Source organism: Lissotriton helveticus, chromosome 12 (genome assembly GCF_964261635.1).
Source record: "Lissotriton helveticus chromosome 12, aLisHel1.1, whole genome shotgun sequence".
Classification (NCBI taxonomy): domain Eukaryota; kingdom Metazoa; phylum Chordata; class Amphibia; order Caudata; family Salamandridae; genus Lissotriton; species Lissotriton helveticus.
Genome location: NC_136073.1, coordinates 603,041,277 through 603,063,790, shown reverse-complemented (window position 1 = coordinate 603,063,790; position 22,514 = coordinate 603,041,277). Strand labels below are relative to the sequence as shown.

General features: G+C 41.8%; 1 protein-coding gene across 1 annotated transcript in view; it reads left to right on the top strand.

The window, feature by feature from the left end:
• Positions 1-22,514, top strand: part of LOC144798401 (NACHT, LRR and PYD domains-containing protein 3-like) — a 546,600-nt gene that overhangs the window by 344,189 nt on the left and 179,897 nt on the right. Inside the window, exon 5 of the mRNA XM_078669258.1 lies at positions 9,905-9,970. Within this exon, the coding sequence (XP_078525384.1) occupies positions 9,905-9,970 (66 nt within the window). The remainder of the gene's footprint in view (positions 1-9,904; positions 9,971-22,514) is intronic.

Sequence of the window (22,514 nt, the reverse complement as noted above, 5' to 3'; positions counted from 1 at the left end):
AGAATTTGTTTTACTGCAAGTAAACTACTTCCATTTACTTTTCACTCACTGCGGGCAGATCTCTTCCGCCTACCCTTCACTCTAGCATCGGTGAACCTGTTATTCCCCTAAACTCATCCACTTCTTTCCGGGATATATTCCGAGTTTAAGGTTTCTCAGCGGACCCCTCTGCTTTCACGCTAGCTCCGAGGAACCTGCTACTCTTCCGATGTGACCCTTACTAGGTTACGCCACTATGGGAATTTTGCCAATGAACCCCGTTACTGTCATTTATTCACACATGTATTCAGAAAACCCTAGTTAGTGCTTCCCGGTTATCCTAACCTGCACCTAACTTTCCTCGAGCCTGTGACCTCAGGACAATGGATTCTATTCACCACTTGCCCTTTCAATTCCCCGGGGAGTTCGGACAACATGAAACGATACGGTTTACAAATGCATGGATTAGTACATATAACAATATAAGAACAAGAATAATAACAATGCAAAAATTCATGAGTTTCAGCAGCGTATTCACAAGAGAATGATCAGGTCTCTTAGAACAGCCGCTCTTCTAGCAGCATCAATATACTAGCAGCTTCCGACTCAACTAGTCCAACTAATCCCTGCCTTACTCTCAACTAGTCCCTAACCATCCTCTAGCTACCAGAAAAACTGATAGAGCGCGCGAGGCCACCCGACCAATAGTTTTCGCCGTTTCCGGCTTCAGGGCCCATATACTTTTCAAAAATCACCATATACCTCGATCAGGTGACTTCACGAGCTCTACCAAGTTGTGTGTGTGTGTTCCCTACTATTATTTCAGTGCACCCGACTTACCATCCACCGATGCGGGTACCTAATGACCACAATGAATCAGGGAGCTAGCTGTAAAGAAAGGCAACAAAATACAAACCCAACCAACAACATTCAAATACTGTTTTAAATGACCACGGACAACTGGAAGTTTTAAAATGTTTACATAAAGTTCATTATTTTCTTGCATGAGGTACAGTAAAATAAGGCAATCAATAACCAAGATAACGTAAATTATATAGGCATAAAGAAATAATGACAGAGTAATCATTAAAGTACTGATAAAATGTAACGAGAAGAATACTATGCAATTCAGTATTATCTAAACATGGGCAGACTAAGTGTGGGTAACTATAGGAGGGCCTACAATGAGTAACACGCTTCACTTAAGGTGAATGGGCCTTTGAACAATCTAGGCAATGAAGTTCTAGACCATATCAGAAAATGACAAACTGCAATGCAAAATATAATTTCTAACAAGTGAGAAGACATAGGAACAAACTTATGGAAAAATATGTAATTGACTTTCAATAGTTGCAGAAAGGCATGGAAAATATAACATATGCAATGATGAACTTTATTAAAGCAAAATTTAGAAATTCAGAAGGTGCAAGATTTTAAGAGTTTTCAGAGCAATATTTACCTAGAAAGGTGTGGAAACCAAACCCTGGCCACGGGTCAGTTAAGGACAGGAAACCCTCAAGGAAGGATACCCCTCAAAGGACAGCAGGTGCAGAATGGACACCCAGGACAGAACAGGATACCCTCGGAATAGGAATCAGGACAGGACCCTCAGGACAGGACAGCAAACCCTCAGGACAGGACCTCTTCAGGACAGGACCGGAACCCACAGTTCGGAAGCAACGCCTGCGCTCCACCCGCTCTGCAGCTATCGATCAAGACCCCGATTGGGTCAGCGAACTCCCAGCTAAGTGCTTTGCCAGCACTTTAAGGTTCAGTAGAACCTTAGTCTATGGTCAAATTCGGACAGAGTGCTCCGCAGCTCTCTGTATCTTCAGTCACCTATTGAGTGCGTTGGGTCAGTGACAGGTCAGCTAAACCAGACAAGTCGGACGGCTCCCCAGGGGAACCCAGGGTAGATATACAGTTTGGGGACAGCGTACCACCCCCCAATGTTGCAAAGTGTCAGAATCCCTCAATGTCGATTGGTCCTAAGGTAGGATTTGGGTAACACACCAATCATAACAGTCTATTTGTATGCCACATTAACATATTTTGGTACCGCCTAGTGGGATAGTGGTTCCCATGAGAGACTACACGGCAAGCAGCAATACAATTACATTGTAACATATAAGGAGCCATATTCGCTGTTCTCGCAGGGCAGAGGTGACTTTCTCAGGAGCATCTCGCCCATTGCTGCCAACTGGCTATGTTCCATCAGTCAAGGTCCGCTGTGCCTCGGCAAGTCGCGCAGGCGCAGAAGGACCTCCAAAATGGTTCTCGGTACAGACAAACCCCATTCCCCGCGGTACATGAAAAGTAAGCGAAAAACAAATTAATACATAGTAATGTCAATATGAAAACACATCACAGGATTTGTACTTTTAACTCATCATCAAGAAATAAAACTATTGCGTTTAAATGTTAGCCACATTGATACAGTCACAAGAGCAGTGGCACGAGCAGTACCACATGATAAGCACAGCTATGAATTACGCATGCGCATAACTTTCCCTCCACTTCTGCAGACGCGTCAGGACACGTGAGTGTGGCTGACGCATGCGCAGTAACTAAATACAAGCGGCGGCCATTTTTAGATGACTCGAGTAAATTATTTTAGTAAAACACATGTGCAAGCTTCACGATCCTTATCCCAACTAAACATAAATGTTAGTAAAACATACACTTGTTACTGTATTACACATAAACGAGGTTCTTGACTTCGGCAAGCCGCAAATATGCGAAGCTTTGCTTCATCATGGTGAGGATGATACATAAGGCCCTTGATGTTTAATCCTGGCTTTACAACTTTGTCAAAATATGCTGGTTGTGAACAATCTTTAAAATATGGACAGGTTCCACGAAACAGAGAGCAGTCCTTGAGTCTCAGCATCGGAACTGCTCACACCCCTGTTGATGTGTAATGAGCAGAATGGACACTATGGAACCAGAATGCACAGATTTCCTCAATCCTGGCCTCCTTTTACAGCAAATTATGTGCTCTTGGGCAATCACTTTGCGAACATATTTCTCTGCTCCTTTTTGTTTTTTATACAGACACAGAAAGAACGTAAATCAAACTAAACACAGTAAGTAAGAATGTTGTAAGAAAATACAACTGTAACTCAATAATAATTAGATGTTACCCATGGAGAAGAGAACACACAGTCTCACAGTATACTCACTAAACTGCGGTGTAGTGAGAATGTTATGGACCTTGAAACAAGGAGTCCTACACTGTGGTGTTGGCGCTCCTGCTCTACTAAATTGATTGGTGATGGTCAAAACATGTCCTTCCCGTACCGTTGCCCCCTTAATTGCAATTTTTCCATAGTGGAGGGCGAGCTACTGAAGGATTCAGCCAAATGCCTGGCCCAGCTCAAGGTTCTCTTGGATCCCCATGCCTGAAGAGCCAAACCTTCATGTGGCTTCTGTCAGCCATCCGCACTCTAAGCACATGCACCAAGGATTAAAAACAAAGCATTAAAGTTTTATCAAAGACAAGAGGGAAGAGATACCCATCTAGTGAATGAATTGCACCACATCAAACCAGAAAACCTGGGATCAACCTTGGCTTCCCCACTTGATCAAATTGTGTGATCCTCTGCAATTGTTTTACTTCACTTTGCTTCCTTTTTCTTCATTATCACATTTGAAAGCACCTTGAAGTTCACGACCTCATGCGTTGTACATGACCCTCTCTTGTGTTTGATTTCATAGACACTAATGCTGTTCCATGCACAACAACAACTTGGCCACAACAAGGGTGCACGTGACCGGCATCTTCGTTCACGAATGGCATTGTCATGGGGGTGCAGCTCATGATTAAACACTGTCCCTTTTTAATAAATACCTCTCTGAGATCTCTTTAGTTCGGTTTGTACAAACCATAAAAGCCAGTAATACATAAAAAGCTAAAACATGTTTTACATATAAATTGTAATATATGCAAATAAAACAATGATACAAGCCTTTGAGGCATCCTACATTGGTTATACAGCTTTGACGAGTAACAACTAGGTCATTCTAGTTAATAGAATATGTTGAAAAAAGGAGAGACTAAAAAACAACTCCTAAAGAATTTTTGTTACAGAATTATTTCAGCTGGGACTGTGCTGAAACACTCAACAGACTAGTAGAATTGGGAGCGCTGCAGTACGCCCCCACATATTATTAGGGGCAGCCTTATTTATTGGTGAATCATATTCTCCAGGCCCACAAGAGATATCGCGAAACTGCGAATACAATACATTTTTTTGTATCATATTTAAAAATTCTGCTCGCTTCCCTGTAAAGCTTAATACCCAAATACTTACAAGCAGGAATGATCCGCCTCTTACACGGTAGAGCATAGGCTGGGAAGAAGAAGATACAATGATTGGCTGTCTCTGATGACTCCAAACAAGCGGACAGTTGGGAAGTCTTTTTTGATCCATTTGGTAGCAAAATTGGTCTGTGGAAGAGTGCCAAAGTGTACCTGTATATATAGACTTTTGGCTTTGAAAGGGCAGATCCTATCTAAATATGGCTCCCAGGTAAAATTACATTTTTATTTATTTATTTAAGAAGTTTTGTATAGCGCTAGCCTGACCGGAGGGTTTCGGAGCGATTCACATCGGTTACATAGCAGAGGAGAAGATAGTAGCACAAATACAGTAAGGCAAGACAGTTCAGCAACAAAAATCACAATGACAATGCGGTGGCGGGTCCATATCAAGATCTTGACCTCTCTTTGTTCATTCCAGGTCTGGTGCATAATGTACTCGCAAAAAGCCTATTTCATATTAGTAGGAGTAACCTTGCTGAGAGCGGCAGGAAAATTCAGCAAAACCTCTAGCTTTATGGATTCACTCAGTTATTTGATCCTGCCCAGCCACGGGGTACTTTTTATCAAATTTTTTTTAGCTGTGCCAATTAGGTCTACCAATCGCTTCCTGTACTGGGTCAATTCTGGCAAGAGAAAGTACAGTACAGTACAGCAAAGCAAGGGCTTAAGGAGAACTACGTGTTCAATTCAGGCAATAGAAAGATCAAGACGGAGGGTAGTAAGTGGGGTACTTGGGGAAGCTTGAACATGGACCTCATGGATTTGTTTTCAACATGTGTATGCATAGCGGTTTCAACACAACCCCATAACTCAGCCCATAACGCAACCCACCCCAAAGCTGTAGCCCTATAGACTCCCAAGACTGGTGTTACAGCACCACCCGAAGTAGCCTCAAATTTTCTACTAATGGCAGTAGCTCTTTGTTGTGATTTCACCCTGATTTTTTCTATCTGGGATCCAAAGACAGATTATCAGTCAATCGGACACCCAGGTAGTTAAAGCATTTTACCTGTTCGTGGGGCTCCCCCTCCAATAACATGCTGCCTCTAAAGGACCTATGAGAATTTAATGCCATAAATTTGGGTTTGGATGGGGTTCACCTCGAGGCCTCTTTCCGAATAGGAGTAGGAAAACCCCTCCAGAAGTGCTTGGAGTCCTAGGGGTGTGCGCAAGATAAGGAGTGTCTTGTTGGCTAACATGAGAATTGGCAGGGAAATACCTGCAGAATTAGAGGCATCATGTTTGCACTTGGCCAATCACTCTACTGCTCTGTTTATATATACGCTAAATAGAGTGGGAGCGAGCACACATCTTGCCTTATGCCACCAATGATTGGTATCTTTGCTGTGAGTTCCACCTAACCTGGACATATGTATCCTTTTGTAGTGCCCTAATACTTCTTAACAAATCAATGGGGATGCCATATGTCTCCAGTACCCTCTACAGCTTTTCACATGGGACCAGGTCATATGCCACCCTTAGATCTATAAAGGTGACATAGAGATAAATCTTGCTTTATAACTACGGACTTCCAGCATATGATCTTAGGGGCTCATTACGATGCGGGCGGACATAAGTCCGCCTGCCATCATAGCCATGCTAGGACCACCCGCCAGACATGCTGCGTACCCACCACTGCGATTAGGATGTGCCTGCTATACTGGCAGACGCATCCTGGGCTTTTCACATTGCGGTGGTGCTGCTGGCTGCAGCACCGCACGCAATGTGAAAAGTGCGTGCACAGCATTCCCTGCACTACGTGGCAGGCACCAGTACTACTACTATGGGTACCCCCGAGTGCTGCGACACCCCCCTCCCCCACACAAGGGGTACCAGCAGCAGGCCCCCCAAACCCAATCCCCGCCAGCCTTTATGGAAAGGCCTTCCCAAACCTGCATCCTGATCTGGCGGACGGTGCATGCTAGGCACCGCCACCATTTCAGGGGCGCTGCACCGTCCGCCAGGCAATCAGTGCGATTGCCTCTGGCGGAAAAGCGGTGTTCGCCACGATACCCACCGCCATCCTAATATGACGGTTGGTAATGAGCTTGATGATGGGGAAAGGACCGCCACCAACGGCCCGGCAGTGGCGGTCCTTCCACCATGATAATGACCCCTTAAAAGCAGAAGACTTGATCCAGGGTACTGGTTTTGGCCTAATCCTTGCTTAATAATCTGAAAGAATGCTGTTATCTGTCATCCAAGATTATAGGCTTGCCAGGACTTGCCTGCAAAAGATCTTAGAGCTATTGTCAATCGAGCTAATTGGCCTTTAGTTAGGTGGAGCAACCTTCCTCCCTTTCTTATAAATCAGGACAATGGTGGCCCCTTCAAAGAAAAAAAAAGCTTCTGAATGCAGTTATATAATCTGATATGCCAAAAGAGAAACGCTTTCGCAGGTTAAAGAATAAACCTTTTACATTTTGAAGAGACTATCATATTTGTAAATTTTGCTGCACAAAGTCTCTAAACATGAAGGTTTTCCTAAAGTGTTACAGGACACCTTTGGTGCTTCTTTTACTTTACTTTAGTTAATGTGTAACTAAATACTTGCCCATGGTTTCAACATCTTTCTGAATATTAGAGCACATTGGAGCTAAAAACCGCCTAGTGCTTCTGTTCACCAGGAGGCCGCATGTAAAGTTCAGCAGATCTGCAAGTGCCCCCATCCCTTCCCCTGGGCCATACAGTAGGTGTTCATGTTATAGAGGAAGCATCCTGACTGCTGATATCATGTTTATGCAATAGATGATCCATCTATAACTCCTGGGTGAACCCTAACAAGCAAAGTCTCATAGCTACCTAAAATGCTAATTCACTATGACAAAGGAATTCTTTTTTATAGGTTATAGTCTCTCTAATTTGCTACCTGTCATATTGATTTAGACTCTGTCTAGATATCAGTTCTTTAACTTTTGACCTCTGTGGACCGTCACTGAATCACTACTGGAAGTGGAGGACCGCAGGCTAGGCAAGTTCTATGATTTTAATTTCATACCAATACATAAAAATACTGAAACAAGAAATAATACATCAAACAAATACACAAAATATGAAATCTTTTTTGTATTTCACAAAAAAAATACAAAATCGAAATTTTCATTTTAATGGGAAGGTTAAAGCTTTTCTAAATCTGTTTATTTTTTTAAAGCCAGAACACTATACTAGAGTATACCATCTCGTTTCCTGTCTTTTGCTCCTACTGAATGCTATCATGTTGTTGAAGCATACCAGTGCTTCAGTTGAGACCATACTATTGTCCATACTAGATTCTGTTTGCTCTACTTAAGCTGCTTCGACTAATCAAGCTAAGGACACTAACTTAATTTCAAGCCTTCAATTTCAAATCCTTTCACATTTACAGAGGTATTCACATTAAAAAATGTGCTTTTTATGTATATATATAATTTTAGTTATCAGTTAATAATATCCAATTTTATATACAGTGAAGAGATCCTCAGTAAGCTTTGCAGACCCACAGGGATCCCCAGACCACAGGTTAAGAATTGCTGATCTGGATTCTTTGTCCCTGGGCCTGCATGACAAACTCAGACTTTGGCACTCTGGCTACTTGTAACCAGCGCATACTTCTGGTTTGATCATATCTTGATATTGGGTAGTTTGTGAAAAGCATTTACTAGAACTGTTTCATCCGAGCATCTCTTTAGGGTACTTCTCAGTGCTAATAAAGGGGCCCTATATATCATTTATGATTGCTGCCCAGACTCAGTGCTTGCCCATGGGACCCTCTTCTGTTGCTTCTGGGTGGGACATGTATGACATTACTCTGATTGCCTCTAACCAATACATACCTTGGGTAACTCCTCTCACTCTTTGCTTGTCTTTAAAGAGCACTTCAGTTGCTGCACTGCTCTAGCGCTTGCTGGTGGGTCACTCCTCATCTCTCCTGGAAGGACTCGGAAGAACATTCACCGTGACTTTCATTACCTCCTCGTTAGTCTTCCTCGCCACATGACTGACATAGTGAGCTTCAGCTCCACGACAGAACCCTCCAAAGTAAAAAAGAAAGCCTCCCATCCCCTCCCAACATGGCCGACCAGTCACCCCTGACCTCTATAAGAGGCGGGCCGGCCCAACCAACAGCCTGAACCACCAAGCAAACAATGAAACCGATAGCCAGACAGGGAGGGGGGGAGGGAACTCATGTGGCGAGGAAGACTATACTCGGAGTAATGAAGATTACCGGTAAGTAACCGGGGCAATATCTAGCATATGTTCAAGGATTAATTCCCTTTTGCACCTAAATGGGCCCAACATATTTTACGGCTACAACAAATTACTGTACACTGCATGTGTCTTGCTCCTCCTCTTACCATTAAAGGCTTCGGTATAGCAACAAAAAGATAAGAGCACCACTTTGGTCAATCTCACATGCCAACCAAAGTCTTCCAATATAGGCCACTGTGTAGGTCATACATTACAGACCAATCACTTCCCATTAGTGTAGCATGATTCCTATCTGCTAATGCCCTTAATGCCTTGTTACAAGTATGAAGCACTATATAAATGTAATTATAAACAAACTTGCCAACTCTCACAGCCGGATGTATGTCAGTACAACGCGATCTTTTAAATCGCGGTACTTGACATCGCAGATTTTACAACGCAAGTCGTTACAACGACTTGCGTTGGAGGGCGCAGATTTAGGAATTTTATAATTTTATATTCCAACACCAGTCCCCGTAACAGTAGGGAAGGTGTTGGAATATAAAATTACAACATTCCTTATCCCACAGCACCATCCAGCGCAAGTCGTAGTAACGACTTGCGTTGTAATAGCTGCGTTGAAAAGGTCGTGCGGTGTAAACACCGCGTTGTAAACGACGTTTCCCCCCACAGCCCCACCGTGTGCCCCATGCTACACGGTTACCTGCTAAGGGGCTGATATCACACATTGGCAAGCAATATCAGTTGAAAACTCACGAAGAGCGCTTTTTCAACTCTCATTGTATGGAGGCTGAGCATGCCTGATTTCCAGTGGTTTTGTAACCTTGCTGAGACATCAACAGCAGCAGTCGATGCCTCAATTTGGTTTTTAGGGGTGTTAGAGTGGCTACTGGGCAATGACCTGCATAGCGACCCGCCCCATCACAATGACGACACCCCCCTTAGAAGCACTTTTACAACTAGTGAGGTAATGGGCTCAAGTACCTGCCCCCTCCCTAAGGGTGCTGCTCCTAGTTCACTTATCTCACACGGTAAGCTTTTTGGGATGTTGGCAGGTCTGCTACAATACAACGCTTAGCATGGACACGTTGTTTGCTTCAGCCAAACCTGATGGGTAAAAGGCAGAGTAATTCAAAGATCAGCTGTGTTTTGAGTGCACTAAAGAAGGCCTCCAATACGAAGGAAAACTTAAGATGCAGTGGTAACTCTTTCAAAAGTGTGGGAACTCCAATGTCAACAGTTTCATGACTAAAATATGATTTATTCAGTCTAATCATACCTAACATCTGTGTCAGTTTGTTTAAGCTATAGCTCACATTATTGGCCAAGGCGTTGTCATACATTTCAAAATCACAGCACAGATTCAAGCAGCCCCTTCGTTTATCTCTCATCAATGTTTGTTATTCTTTTTAGGGCATACGTTATTGGTGGAAGAGATGCTTAATGAAAGTGGACATAACCTTGATCCAGAATTCCGAGGTAAACTTACAAGAGTACATTTGGGGCAGTATTGAAGTTAAAGAGCACCTACATGTTTAATTTCTATACATTAATTTTCATTGTGTGTTGTTGATGGTCTTAGTGAAAGTTTCTAAGATTGCATAGAAAACAACACACAGTACATAAACAGGTTGATACACCGAAACAAATCAGTGGGTTTATGTCATACATTTGGCAAACAAATGAACATTCTGCATTCTATCTTGACCTTTGATTTAGTGATATCCTCACCACCACCACCACAGATGCACTTCTGATTTTGTGTCCTTCTCTGGCCCTCTGCCTCTTAGTAACTGTCCAACTGCTAGCGCTTCAAGGCCGGATTTTTTGGTAGGATTCGCCCTTGTTACCAGCTGACACAGAGTTCTGTGGCGGTAAATTTACATGAGACACAGATTCCTAAAGTCACAGTGTTGAGGATACATTAGGTTTGGTATTAGACTGAGGGTTGATCCTGACATCCCTTTTCAAATAGTAACTAACACTCAATTGGTTTATGATGATATTGCATAAATAAGGGGTTAGTAAATGCCGATCACATTACAGTATCACAAGTATGATTACCACACATAGAGAGATGAGTGATGCCTTTGTATCAGGTTCAGTAAGGCCCAGCATAATAGTGCACCTATTACAGGATAATGGTTCGTAGAGAGAAAGGACTTATGATCTTTGACTGCCTGCAATACTCCTTCTGTATATGGCAGCTTTCTGTTTTATGTGCCTCATGTAATTCATGTTTGGTCATCTGACCAATCCCGTAAGTGCAGTCAGATTGGAGTTTAAAACAGTAAATAATTGTGGCGCTCATCTTGATGCATCACAATAGAGAAATGAATTGATGAGATAGATTTTTCATTCATCATTGAAGATGACCCGATCAGCTAGGAAATCTCCCACTATTATGGAGTCAACAAGCTGCTCAATTGTCATTGTGTGTATGTATGTATGTGGTGTTTTTGTAGTGCAAACCTAGCCAAAAAGCAGCAGAGTGTGATTAATGGTCAAAGACAAGCATTATGTCAACAGGTACTGGGAGAGGAGGCGGGGTTGTGGATGGTTAAAGCCATGTGATATTTTATCCCCCATACCGTGTGTACCCAGACCTGCTAGTCGCGGTATCCCACCCACTATACCGTCACAGTGGCCTTGATTCCTGTAACTCTAGGCACTCTGTCATCATATCATCTGCTAGTTTGTTATCCCTCCGTGTTCTGCGCATATGTCTTTCTTCTGCGGCCGCTTATCCAGACAAGTCCCACAGCCAACAACCAGCGGAGGACTGGGCGTACCTTTACTGATGGCAATCCGACGTATCGCAAGCACTAGCCCTACTGAATGAAGTGTTTGCTATGCTGCTGCTTTTTACGGATTGTAACCATTCCCAGTAGGCAAATTCGGAGCCCTGGGCTTAGTTTCGAACCAGAGGTTATCTCCAGCCGAGCTACCACTTCCCGTCAATATGTCTCCACCCCAGGGCACTCCAATACCATATGCAGGAATTATGCATTCCATCTTGGAAGGCGGGTACAAGCTGAAGAACACCCGGGTAAATAGTGTGCAGTATTTCAGGGGACATGTACACCCGGTGCACAAAGTTAAACTGGATCAATTTAAAGGTGGCATTAGCTTACAACCCCTTAACCCCTAATAATTTTCAACCCATTCCAATTCTGTCATCAGTTCTCCAAGGCCTCATGCCGTTTACCTTGGATCACCAGCACAGTCAAGTAAGCATCCTTCAGCAGTGTCCTGTAGACCTGTGACATCAGCCACCACACACCTGCCAAACTAAGTAATGCCACCAATGTTTTAGACTCTTGAGGCTTATCAAGAACATGGGCTATAGACCCTTCACTGTGGCTGCTATTTTTGCAAATAGTTAAAACTGCCCTGTTCTTAAGTAAAAGATAGCCATGGCGATCAACTTCGAAACAGACTTCGATGGGGTCGATTGGCTATACCTGGAAGGCATGCTTAGCGCAGCGTGCATGGGCTATCGCTTCCGTCACTTGGTCCCAGCTCTTTACTCCACACCCATGGAGCGGGTGCTCATAAATGGAGCCCTCTCCGGGACAAGGCAGGAATGCCCCTATCACCTCTCTACTTTGCTTGGCGATGGAACCACTTGCATGCCTCATTCGGGCAGGCAAACAAATCCAGGGATGGAGATGGAGGGGTTTGCATGAGGACTGGATCGCTCATTACGCGGTCGATGTCCTGCTCTTTCTAGCTGACCCAGCACGGTCAGGACCTAGATGCCTGCAGATCCTCTGCAATTTTGAGCAGATTTCAGGCCTGCGCCTGAACCCCACAAAATGGACTTTCGTGCCCCCTTGACATATCAAGGGAGTGCATTGACTGCCAGTCAACAATCCCCATACGACGTCAGTCATTTAAGTACCTGAGTATTTGGGTACCGCTGCTCCCAGATCTGGGAAGGCCACTCAACATAACCCCGCTAGTCAAGAAAACACTCCCGCTCAACCCCATGGGGAGAATTGCCCTGTTCAAAATGATGATTCTCCCCTGCTCTCTGTATATCATCCAGATAACCCCATTTCCATCTCCTGCGAAGATGGTTCAAGGAATCGGATAGTCTTGCCGCAATGTTCCCTTGGGGCAATTCGAAGCTGTGAATTGTAGTGTATGTATTCGTACACGCGTTCATGCACGCGTGTATTCTCGCACTTAACTCGCGCTCACATTTCACTTCAGGTATACATTCATTATACGCGACTCGCGCTTGTGTTTCTCTTTGAATATATCTCGTGATGTATTATTACTTGAATGTGCTTGCCTCGCTATCTTGTACAGTTGTTCATGTGTATTCTTTGCCATAACTGTTACTGTAGGACAGTTACCACTGACTGCTTGGAGCCTCCAGTTGTGTTCAGGGAGTGCTTCTTATTTTTACCAATAAACTCATTGTTTCCATCAAGATTTCTGTGGATATTTACTCAACAATTTGGCGACGAGGGACGGAGCATTTTGGACCTATTCAAGAAGCATTTCCTGGTTGATTTTTTTAAAAAAAATTTAAAATAATTTTTACCTTCGGAAAACATCACAACAGTTCATTATACATTTCCTTGGGACTTGCTACTAAAACGAACGGAAACGAAGTCTAAGGATCCAAGGTTTGAGATCTATTTACCCTTCGGAGTGCGTCTTTACAGCAGCTCTTCTCCGCGCCCGTGATTAATCTGTGCTACGCTCTGTGCTACGCTTGTACGATTTTGGGCGGAAACGGCTGCTGCACTTCCTCTGAGACGCTACTCTCCGTCTTACATAAAAATAAAGAAGGTGACTTCATCTCTTTTCCGTCTGTATTCATACACGGCAAAATAAACGGTGATATTCAACTTGTTGAAGACGGATTGGGCAAAAAAAACAACAAAAAAAACGAGTTATTATTTCTTTATTTACAAGATATTGATATCCAGTATAATTTTAACTTTCTATTTACACCATTATGTGTGCTCAGGGTTACACTCTTTCTCCACCACAAAGTTATTGGTCAGCTGGTAGCTCTCCTTGTATGCCCTGGATTGAATGGAAAGCTTATTTTTTAAATTATATTGAAACATTGGATGCCAATGGAAAAATGAAAGCTCCTGAAAAGAAAGGTATTTTCTTACATTGCTTGGGACCAGAAGGATTAAAGGCCTTCAATCAACTACCTACATCACAAGCAAGTGGGGACATGAATGTCTTTGATAAAGCTATATATGATTTTGATAAATATTGCTCTCCTAAAGTATGCATATGAATTTCTAGATATAAATTCTTTCAGAGGAAGCAGTTAAGTGAAGAATCTGTTGATAATTTTGTTTCTTCTCTAAAAACTCTGGCGTTAGATTGTAAATTTGGTAATTTACAAGAAGATCTCATCAGAGATCAGGTTGTTATGCACTCCAGTAATGACACTATACAAGAAAGACTGTGGATAAATGGTGATGAAAACTTAGATTTTATAGTATCCATTGTTAGGAAAGCAGAGCTTTCCTGTAGGAGTGCGCAACAAGTTAAGGGCAAAGGTACTTCAGTTAGTAGAGAAGTGGTTTCGAAAATCAATCACAAGTATGATAATAAAAATAGGGATTTTTCAAAAAAAAGAAACAAATATTCTCCTCCAAAGGAAATTCTGAGGACCTCAAAGGTAATCTAAAGTGTTTTAGATGCAATAGTAAATCACATTTAGCCAATAACAACATTTGTCCTGGGTTAAAACAGAAGTGTACAAATTGTGGCTTAATGGGACACTTCACTTCTGCTTGCAGAAAGGGTAAAGTTAATCAAAAAGTGAAGTGCATTGAATTAAGTGACAATAGTGATGATGATGATTTTGCTGATGACTCTAACAAGTGTTCTTTTGTTCTGAACATAAAAGATTCCGCAGTTCTGAATGTAAGTGACACTACTATTAAGAAAAAACCTTTATGTGATATGGTTATTGGGGGTGTAAAAATCAACATGTATGCTGATTCTGGATCACCTTATTCTATTGTGTGTGAATCTGTTTGGAATAAACTGTTTGTACCTAGACTAAGCAGTCACTTAGAGAAAAGTGACATCAACCCTGAAGGGTATTCTGGTGGAAGGATAGATATTCTAGGATTCAGAACCTTAGTATTCAGATTTAAAAACAGGAAGTGTATCACAAAATTATATGTCTCAAAGAAGGGTCCTTCAGTTCTTAGCTGGTTTGACTGTGGTAAACTTGACATCGTACTAGACCCTAATAGCCCTAATCCTGTGATGTTAATTGATGAACAAAACGGAATATCTTCTCTGATGTTGAATACATTTCCTAATGTTTTTTCTAAAGGCATTGGGAGGTTAACCAATTTTGAACATGAAATTCGATTAAAAGAGAATGCTTGTCCTAAAATACACAAAGCTAGAAACATTCCCTTTGCCGTTAGAGATGAAGTTAAAAAAGAGTTAGACGCTTTAGTAGAACAGGGAATAATAGATAGAGTTGAATCATCTGAATGGGTTTCGCCCATAGTGGTTGCTAGACGGACCAATGGCAAGGTGAGACTATGCATTGACCTTCGCCACCTCAACAATAATATTGTTGTTGATCAGTTTCCTCTTCCCCACATCTCTGAGATGTTATCTGTTGTTGGGGGTTCAAAGTTCTTTTCTACCATTGACTTATCAGCAGCGTATCATCAGATAGAGTTGATTGACAAAAGTAAAGACCTGACTGCATTTATTACGCCTTTTGGGTGCTTTAGATTCAATAGGATGCCATTCGGTTTAGCATCAGCGGCAGCAATTTTTCAGAGAGTTATACAGGACATTTTAAAAGATTGTAAAAATGTCATCTGTTTTCAAGATGACATTTTGGTATTCAATGATGACAAAGACAAACATATTGCTGCTCTTGAAGAAGTTTTGAATGCACTTAATTTACATGGTCTTACCATTAAGCACGAGAAATGTAAATTTGGTGTTCATTCTGTGAATTACCTAGGCCACGAACTCTGTGAAGATGGAATTAAGCCAAAGCCTTCACTTTTAGAAGCCATTGAGTCAGCTCCTCATCCTCAGTCCAAAGATGATGTGAGATCCTTTTTAGGTTTAGTCGAGTTTTACGCCAGGTATGTGCCTGATTTTTCATGTAGAACGTATAATATCAGACAGTTAATTAAAAATAGAGTTGTTTTTGAATGGACGGATGAGTGTGAGAAAGAGTTTTGTGATGTGAAGAATGCTATCTGCTCTGCAAGTGCGTTCACTTGTTTTGATCCTTCTTTGCAAAACATCATCACTACTGATGCTAGCTCAAAGGGTTTAGGTGCTGTGTTTACTCAAAAAACTAATAAAGGACAGGAAGTTATTATTGCACATGCTTCCAGGGCGCTTACACCTGCTGAAGAAAAGTATTCCACGATAGAAAGAGAAACTTTAGCATGTGTTTGGGCTTTGGAACATTTCAGGGTGTTTGTTTGGGGTAAGGAATGTATTCTGAGAAGCGATCACAAACCTTTAGTACGGCTTCTTACTACAGAGGGCATGCTAAGAGCTTCAGCTCGCATTGCACGCATGTCCATGCGTTTACAAGACTTTATTTATATTATACAATATGTACCTGGTAAAGACAATGTTTCTGCTGATTTCTTATCTAGGATGCCTTTACCCATTCAAGAAGATTTACACAATGAATGGGATGATTTCCAGATTGCCATGATTCATGATGAGGGTCCCATTTCTATTGATCAGACTCTATGGAAGGAGAAATTTGAAGATGATAAAATTTGAAAGAGTGTTGCCAATTACGTCACTAGTACTTGGCCTGGAAAAAAGTGTTTAAGTTCAGAGTTGAAAAGCTTCTGGGAAGTGAGAACAGAGCTTTCATGTTGTGAGAGCATCATTAGAAGAGGAGAACGTATTATTCCACCAGTAGGTGTGAGGAAAATTATAGTTTTACAAAGTCATGAAGGTCATAATGGCATGGTCAAGACCAAACAACAAGTTAAACAATTATTTTGGTGGCCAGGGATGGATATGTTTATTGAACGTTTAGTTAGGAATTGTATTGTATGTGCGAATTCTGATAAATCATTAGTTACTCTTAAACCAAATATGGGTGCGCATACTATTCCTAACAATCCATGGGAAACTATTGCTATTGACATTATGGGTCCCATTGGTTATGAATCTAAGTATGTAATTGCAGCTATTGATATTTTTTCCAAATGGCCTATTATCAAAATTGTTCAGAAAATAGATACTGATTCAGTACTATGTTTTCTGGATAAAGTTTTTATTGAAGAAGGATTACCAGTAAGAATTATCTCTGACAATGGTGTACAATTCAATTCGAAGAAAGCCAAAGATTATTTTTCAAGACTTGGCATTACTCATTCCACTACTTCTTTATATAATCCTGGTGGAAATGTGGTGATAGAGAGATTCAATAGGGTTCTTAAGAGTGCTATACAGTTTACTGATAATGATGACAAGAAATGGGAAGTTGAAATATTTAAGAAAGTTTGGATGTATAGGACAAACATGAATTCCATGACTGGGTATTCTCCTTTTGAAATCATGAGGGGAAAGGTTCCCAGAACTAAAGTGAATCCGTCATGGTTAGTCAATTCTACTTCTTCAAATGTAGATTTAAGCAAAGTCAAAGAAAATCTTATTCGCACTCATTGCAATAATAAAAAGTATTTTGATGAGAAATTTGGTTCAAAAAAGGACCCAATAGTTGAAGTTGGTATGATGGTAAAAGTAAAAAAAACATGGAAAGTTAAGAAAGGAGAAAGTGCATTTATGGGCCCTTATGAAGTTTTAGAAGTATTAAAAAATTCTGTGAGATTATCAAATGACAAAGTTTGGAATCTCAGTAGGATTGCTATTCTCAAGGCTGATAAGGATGTTTATTGTAAAGAACCTATTCTTGAACATCCTGATTTGTCATATTTGGATGAGGATTTAGGTGAAGGTGAAACTGGTGATGACACAGCTGCGATTCCCTGTTATTCGAGTAGTTGTTACACCAATCAAGATACTGATACAATACCTTGTTGTTCAAACAATAACATTATCAATCAAAATATTGGTGTCCAACAAGATGTTTCTTTACCCAAGAGAACTACTAGAATACCCAAATGGTTGTCAGATTGTGTTGCTTATATAACGAGCAAAGTTTAATCTTCAAATTTTTTTGTTTTGTTGTTTTTTTTTGTTTCATTTTATAAGGAGGGAAGGTGTGTAGTGTATGTATTCGTACACGCGTTCATGCACGCGTGTATTCTCGCGCTTAACTCGCGCTCACATTTCACTTCAGGTATACATTCATTATACGCGACTCGCACTTGTGTTTCTCTTTGAATATATCTCGTGATGTATTATTACTTGAATGTGCTTGCCTCGCTATCTTGTACAGTTGTTCATGTGTATTCTTTGCCATAACTGTTACTGTAGGACAGTTACCACTGACTGCTTGGAGCCTCCAGTTGTGTTCAGGGAGTGCTTCTTATTTTTACCAATAAACTCATTGTTTCCATCAAGATTTCTGTGGATATTTACTCAACAAAATGGCCCTCGCCCACAGCCAAATACCCCCTTTTGACGGAGGCATGGGTATGACCAATCTCTATTTATACTACTTGGCTACTCGCCTACTAATCCTGCACGACTGGTTCAACGGTGGATGGTTCGACCCGGCCTACAGAGTTGAACTGGAAGGGCTGGGGCTGTCTTGGATCCAAGCACTGTTATACGGAAACCCGATACCTACTGCACTACCCCTGGTGACTTGGGAGGTCTTGCTTGTTCGGCGTTCTGCTTTGCGCCATACCCATTGGGACACCAAACTCATACAGCAGACACCCCTCTGGCACGGCGCCAGGCTTAGGGAGGTGGGGAATTTGGAAGGCTTCAGGAAATGGGATCTCATTGGCATATCACAGCTAGGAGACGTATGGAAGAAGGACCATTTAAGTTCTTTCCAAGACCTACAGACCACCTACTCCCTTCACCCGTCACAGTTCTACAAATACCTACAGCTTCACCACGCTCTCACCTCGCACGTGCCCGCAGGCACTTTGCTTCCAGAATTTAGTCCGCTGGAGGCCCAAATCATGATGGGCAATCTGAAGATATCGAGGATCTACCGCTCACTGACCAACAACAGCCTGATCACACTGGACTCACTTGGACAACGATGGGAGGAATGGTTGGGCCAGATGGAGGAGGATTGGTGAAATGCCCTAATGGCTCCTAAAACCATCACCATTTCAGCTAGGCTCCATATGGTCCAACTGTACTATCTCCATTGTGCATATCTCACCCCCAGCCGTCTCAACCGGGCAGGACTGCTGGCCACCTCATCCTGCACACGCTGTGGGTCGGAACCAGCAGACTTCTACCATGTGGTGAAGGCATGTCCTCATCTCACCCCGTATTGGGAGACACTGGTATCCAAGCTGACTGACGTTCTGGGCTGGGAGGTGCCACATAGTCCCTCGAATGTGCTCCTGGGAGTTATGGATGGCTTAGAAGGTTCCTGTGCAAACAAGCTCTTCTTGGATACTGCCATCATGGTGGCCAACGAGACATTGCCGCTGCATGGAAAAACCCTACCCCACCTAGTGTAGTCAATTGGCGCAAAGGCGTAGATTGGTGCGCAGCACATGAAAGGTCACTGTACGAAGCCAGGGGATGTCCAGCCAAGCATGGTTGGGTGTGGGGCAAATGTTTGGGTCAGGTTGAATAGTGAGATTTTGTCATTGTGCGTGATAAATTGGGCTGGTGCAGGCCACAGTGTGTATCATATACAATTAAATGCAACTGCAAAATAAATGTATCATGCTTGGAATGAATTGACCAATGCTGCATTTTTCCTGTCACCAAAACTTAATAAAATTGGTTATAAAAAAAAGGTATCCATGGCATCTGTCAATGTGACTCACCTGTCTTAGGTGTATAAGTCCCGTAGCATCTCGCACCCACCGCCTTCCGCGATTGATAGACATCAGCTGTTCGATATGCACAAAGGGCTTTAAAGTCCGTACGGACATATCTGGCGCAAAAGGAGCTCTTTTCAACACTCTGCATATCATTCTGACATGTATCTTTTCTTTTTGTCTGCTACCCCTGATCCTTCACAATGCCGTGTCAAAGGCAATTTTTGTAAGTTTCTGACCCTTTCAGGCTTTCTTAAAGTCATTGAAGCTGTTTGCAAAATATGGCAAAAGAAACCTGTAAATGTGTGATTCTCATCTCTTTGTTTCCTAACAACTCATGTCATTTCACTAGCAGTCTTGGAATTGCTGTCAATATCTGAAAAAAAAGCTGGTGCAGAGACTGATCAGGCCAAATTGAAGTTATCAAAACTAGTGGCCTGCGTTGCTCCTTATCTGCTTTAGTTATCTGGACATTATTGTGAGAGGAAGGAATGCAAAAAATGCCATTAGAAACCAATGCTGAAACCCATGTAAAGATTACAAACTAGGGCATTGCCGAATAGACCTTTCAGAAACACAGTTGCATGGCATAGCAGGGAATTCTTTGCACTTAACAGTGAAGCGGTGGTTTCTAAAAATGTTTAATGGGAGCTTTCAAGGTGACAGTCAGGAATCAAGGCATGGCCACCACCCACAGGGTTCAGCTAGATCAGACATACACTGACAAAAAACAAAGGAGAAATTCCAGTTGTAGAAGTGCAAGTTTACTGCGTGAAGATGGTCTCTCCGTGGAGTTCTGTAAAACATATATGATGCCCCTTTTTCAGTATATGTACAAGAAGGCACATGAAAGCGGCCAACTATGATGCATAATATAGAAATCTATGTGATTGATACTACAGTATGACAGTAAAACTTCTGATAACATTTTGGCGGGTGCTTATGTAGTGTAATGGTAACATGTCTTTACTTCCTTTTCTTGCCAAACTGCTTGAAAAAGACTAATAAAAAAGATGTCATATTTTCTTGAAACCGTCTTTCATTCAGACATTGCTCAATCTGGATTCTGTGTGACTCACAGGAAGGAATCTGCATAAGTCATGGTTCTTAACCATATATGGATGCTGGCAGACCAAGGCAAATCATCTGCCATGGTCCTATTGGACTTATTTCATTCATTCAGTAAACTTTATTTCGGTTAGTTTTAACCATAAAAGTACATAAAATATACATTTTCACTTTTCCACAGTTGATTTATGAATATAAGAATTAAAATTCATCAAGTGCAACCGGAGGGGCGAAGACAAATTCTTAAAACAATAAAAATTTAAATAATTTAGAGTTCTTTTTTTAAAAAGTTAAGATAACATTTGTTGATCCAAAATGATTCTCGCGTCTCAGCAATAAAAACATAAAGTGCCATGTTATTTGAGTAGTTTCCTTCGAATAGACCACATAGAAAACAGAAATTTGGTTATATCAGACACTATCAAAGGGTTCGTGTCAGACTTCAAAATCCTAAAGAAGGCTTGGTAGTCCCTTATGCCCAGATTGTTACATAATTGTATTATCCACTTTCTTCGTATGTGTGAATAGGCTGAACAGAAAAGAGTAGCATGCAGGGTGGTTTCATTTTCGATTCTAAAGCCGGGGCCTAAATGTACTAGGCCCCCCGTCCAGCTATCTATCGTAGAATAAAGGGGCAGCGTTCCAAATCTAAACTGCAAGTACAGCTTCTTCGCTAAAGTAGGTTGGATTGCGTCTATTTCTCGTTCAAAGCTGTATATGGACTTGTGGCTCAGGAAGGCACCAGTCAGTCTCATTGATGGTACTGAGCTAATGGTCCTCCCGAGACTAAAGTCCTTCACAGACTAAAGTCCTTCACAGGACTTTATTGGACTTATCTTTTACATCGGACCAACAGGTAGATTCATCAAGCATTTTTGCGGGCGCAAACGGTGCGAATCGCAAAATTCGGCGGTTTGCGCCCGCAAAAATGGCATTTGGAATTCATCAATGGGTCATGAACTTGCAATTTGAAAAATCGCAAATAATTGCGATTTCTCAAATTGCGATGGCATTTAAGGAATCTCAATTTGAGACTCCTTAAATGCTATTCATGAACCTTTTAAAATTTGTGAATCCGCAATTTCTGGCCGCTATTTACCGCGAAGTCTGACTTCGTGGTAAATAGCGAAAACTTAGAAAAATGCACTTTGGTGCATTTTTCTAAGTGGTATGTTACACACACACATGTCCTTTGGACATGTGTGTGCGCAACATAAGGCTACATTTCTATTTCAGGGGTGCCTCAGGGTGTCCTTTGGACACCCCTGGCACCCTTGAAATCGCATTCTTATTTGCGATTAGCAAATTGCTAATCGCAAATAAGGATTGACTCCCCATTCATTCCTATGGGCCTTTAGGCCCATAGGAATGAATGGGGAGTTATTCCTTATTTGCGATTAGCAATTTGCTAATCGCAAATAAGGAGGCTGTAGGAATCGCAATTTATTTTACAAGTTCTACATGAATCCCGATTTGCGAGTCCTTAATAGCGATTCCTTAATAATCGCTATTAAGGACTCGCAAATCGGGACAATGATGAATCTGGGAGCATGTCTCTTATGACGAACTATTAGCACGCCTTTCTGAAACTGGAATTCAAGGTTCTGCTCTAGCTTGGACTAAAACTTGGACTATCTAATATATCCCAGGTAGAATACCTTACACCTTTCTGATCTAAATTAGAGGCATTTTCCTCCAGTGACCCTTAAGGTTCCACCCTCAATCCTACTCTCTTTAACATTTGTGTTCACTCACTTACACAACTCATTTGATCATACAGCCTAAATTTTATGAGCTATGGCGACGATACAACCCTTGAAACCATGCTTGATGTATAATCGCTTTCAGGGTGCGAATAAATGAAGGAATTATTATGGAGGGGTAATTGACCAAATATCGGGAGTGACAGATTAAAAGGCACAACCTTATTTCACAGGATACTGAAACAGGACTCAGGGATTGCATATTTTGGACTGCCGGGACGGAAGTAAAACCGGTTGTAAGGATCAATTTTATAAACAAACTAA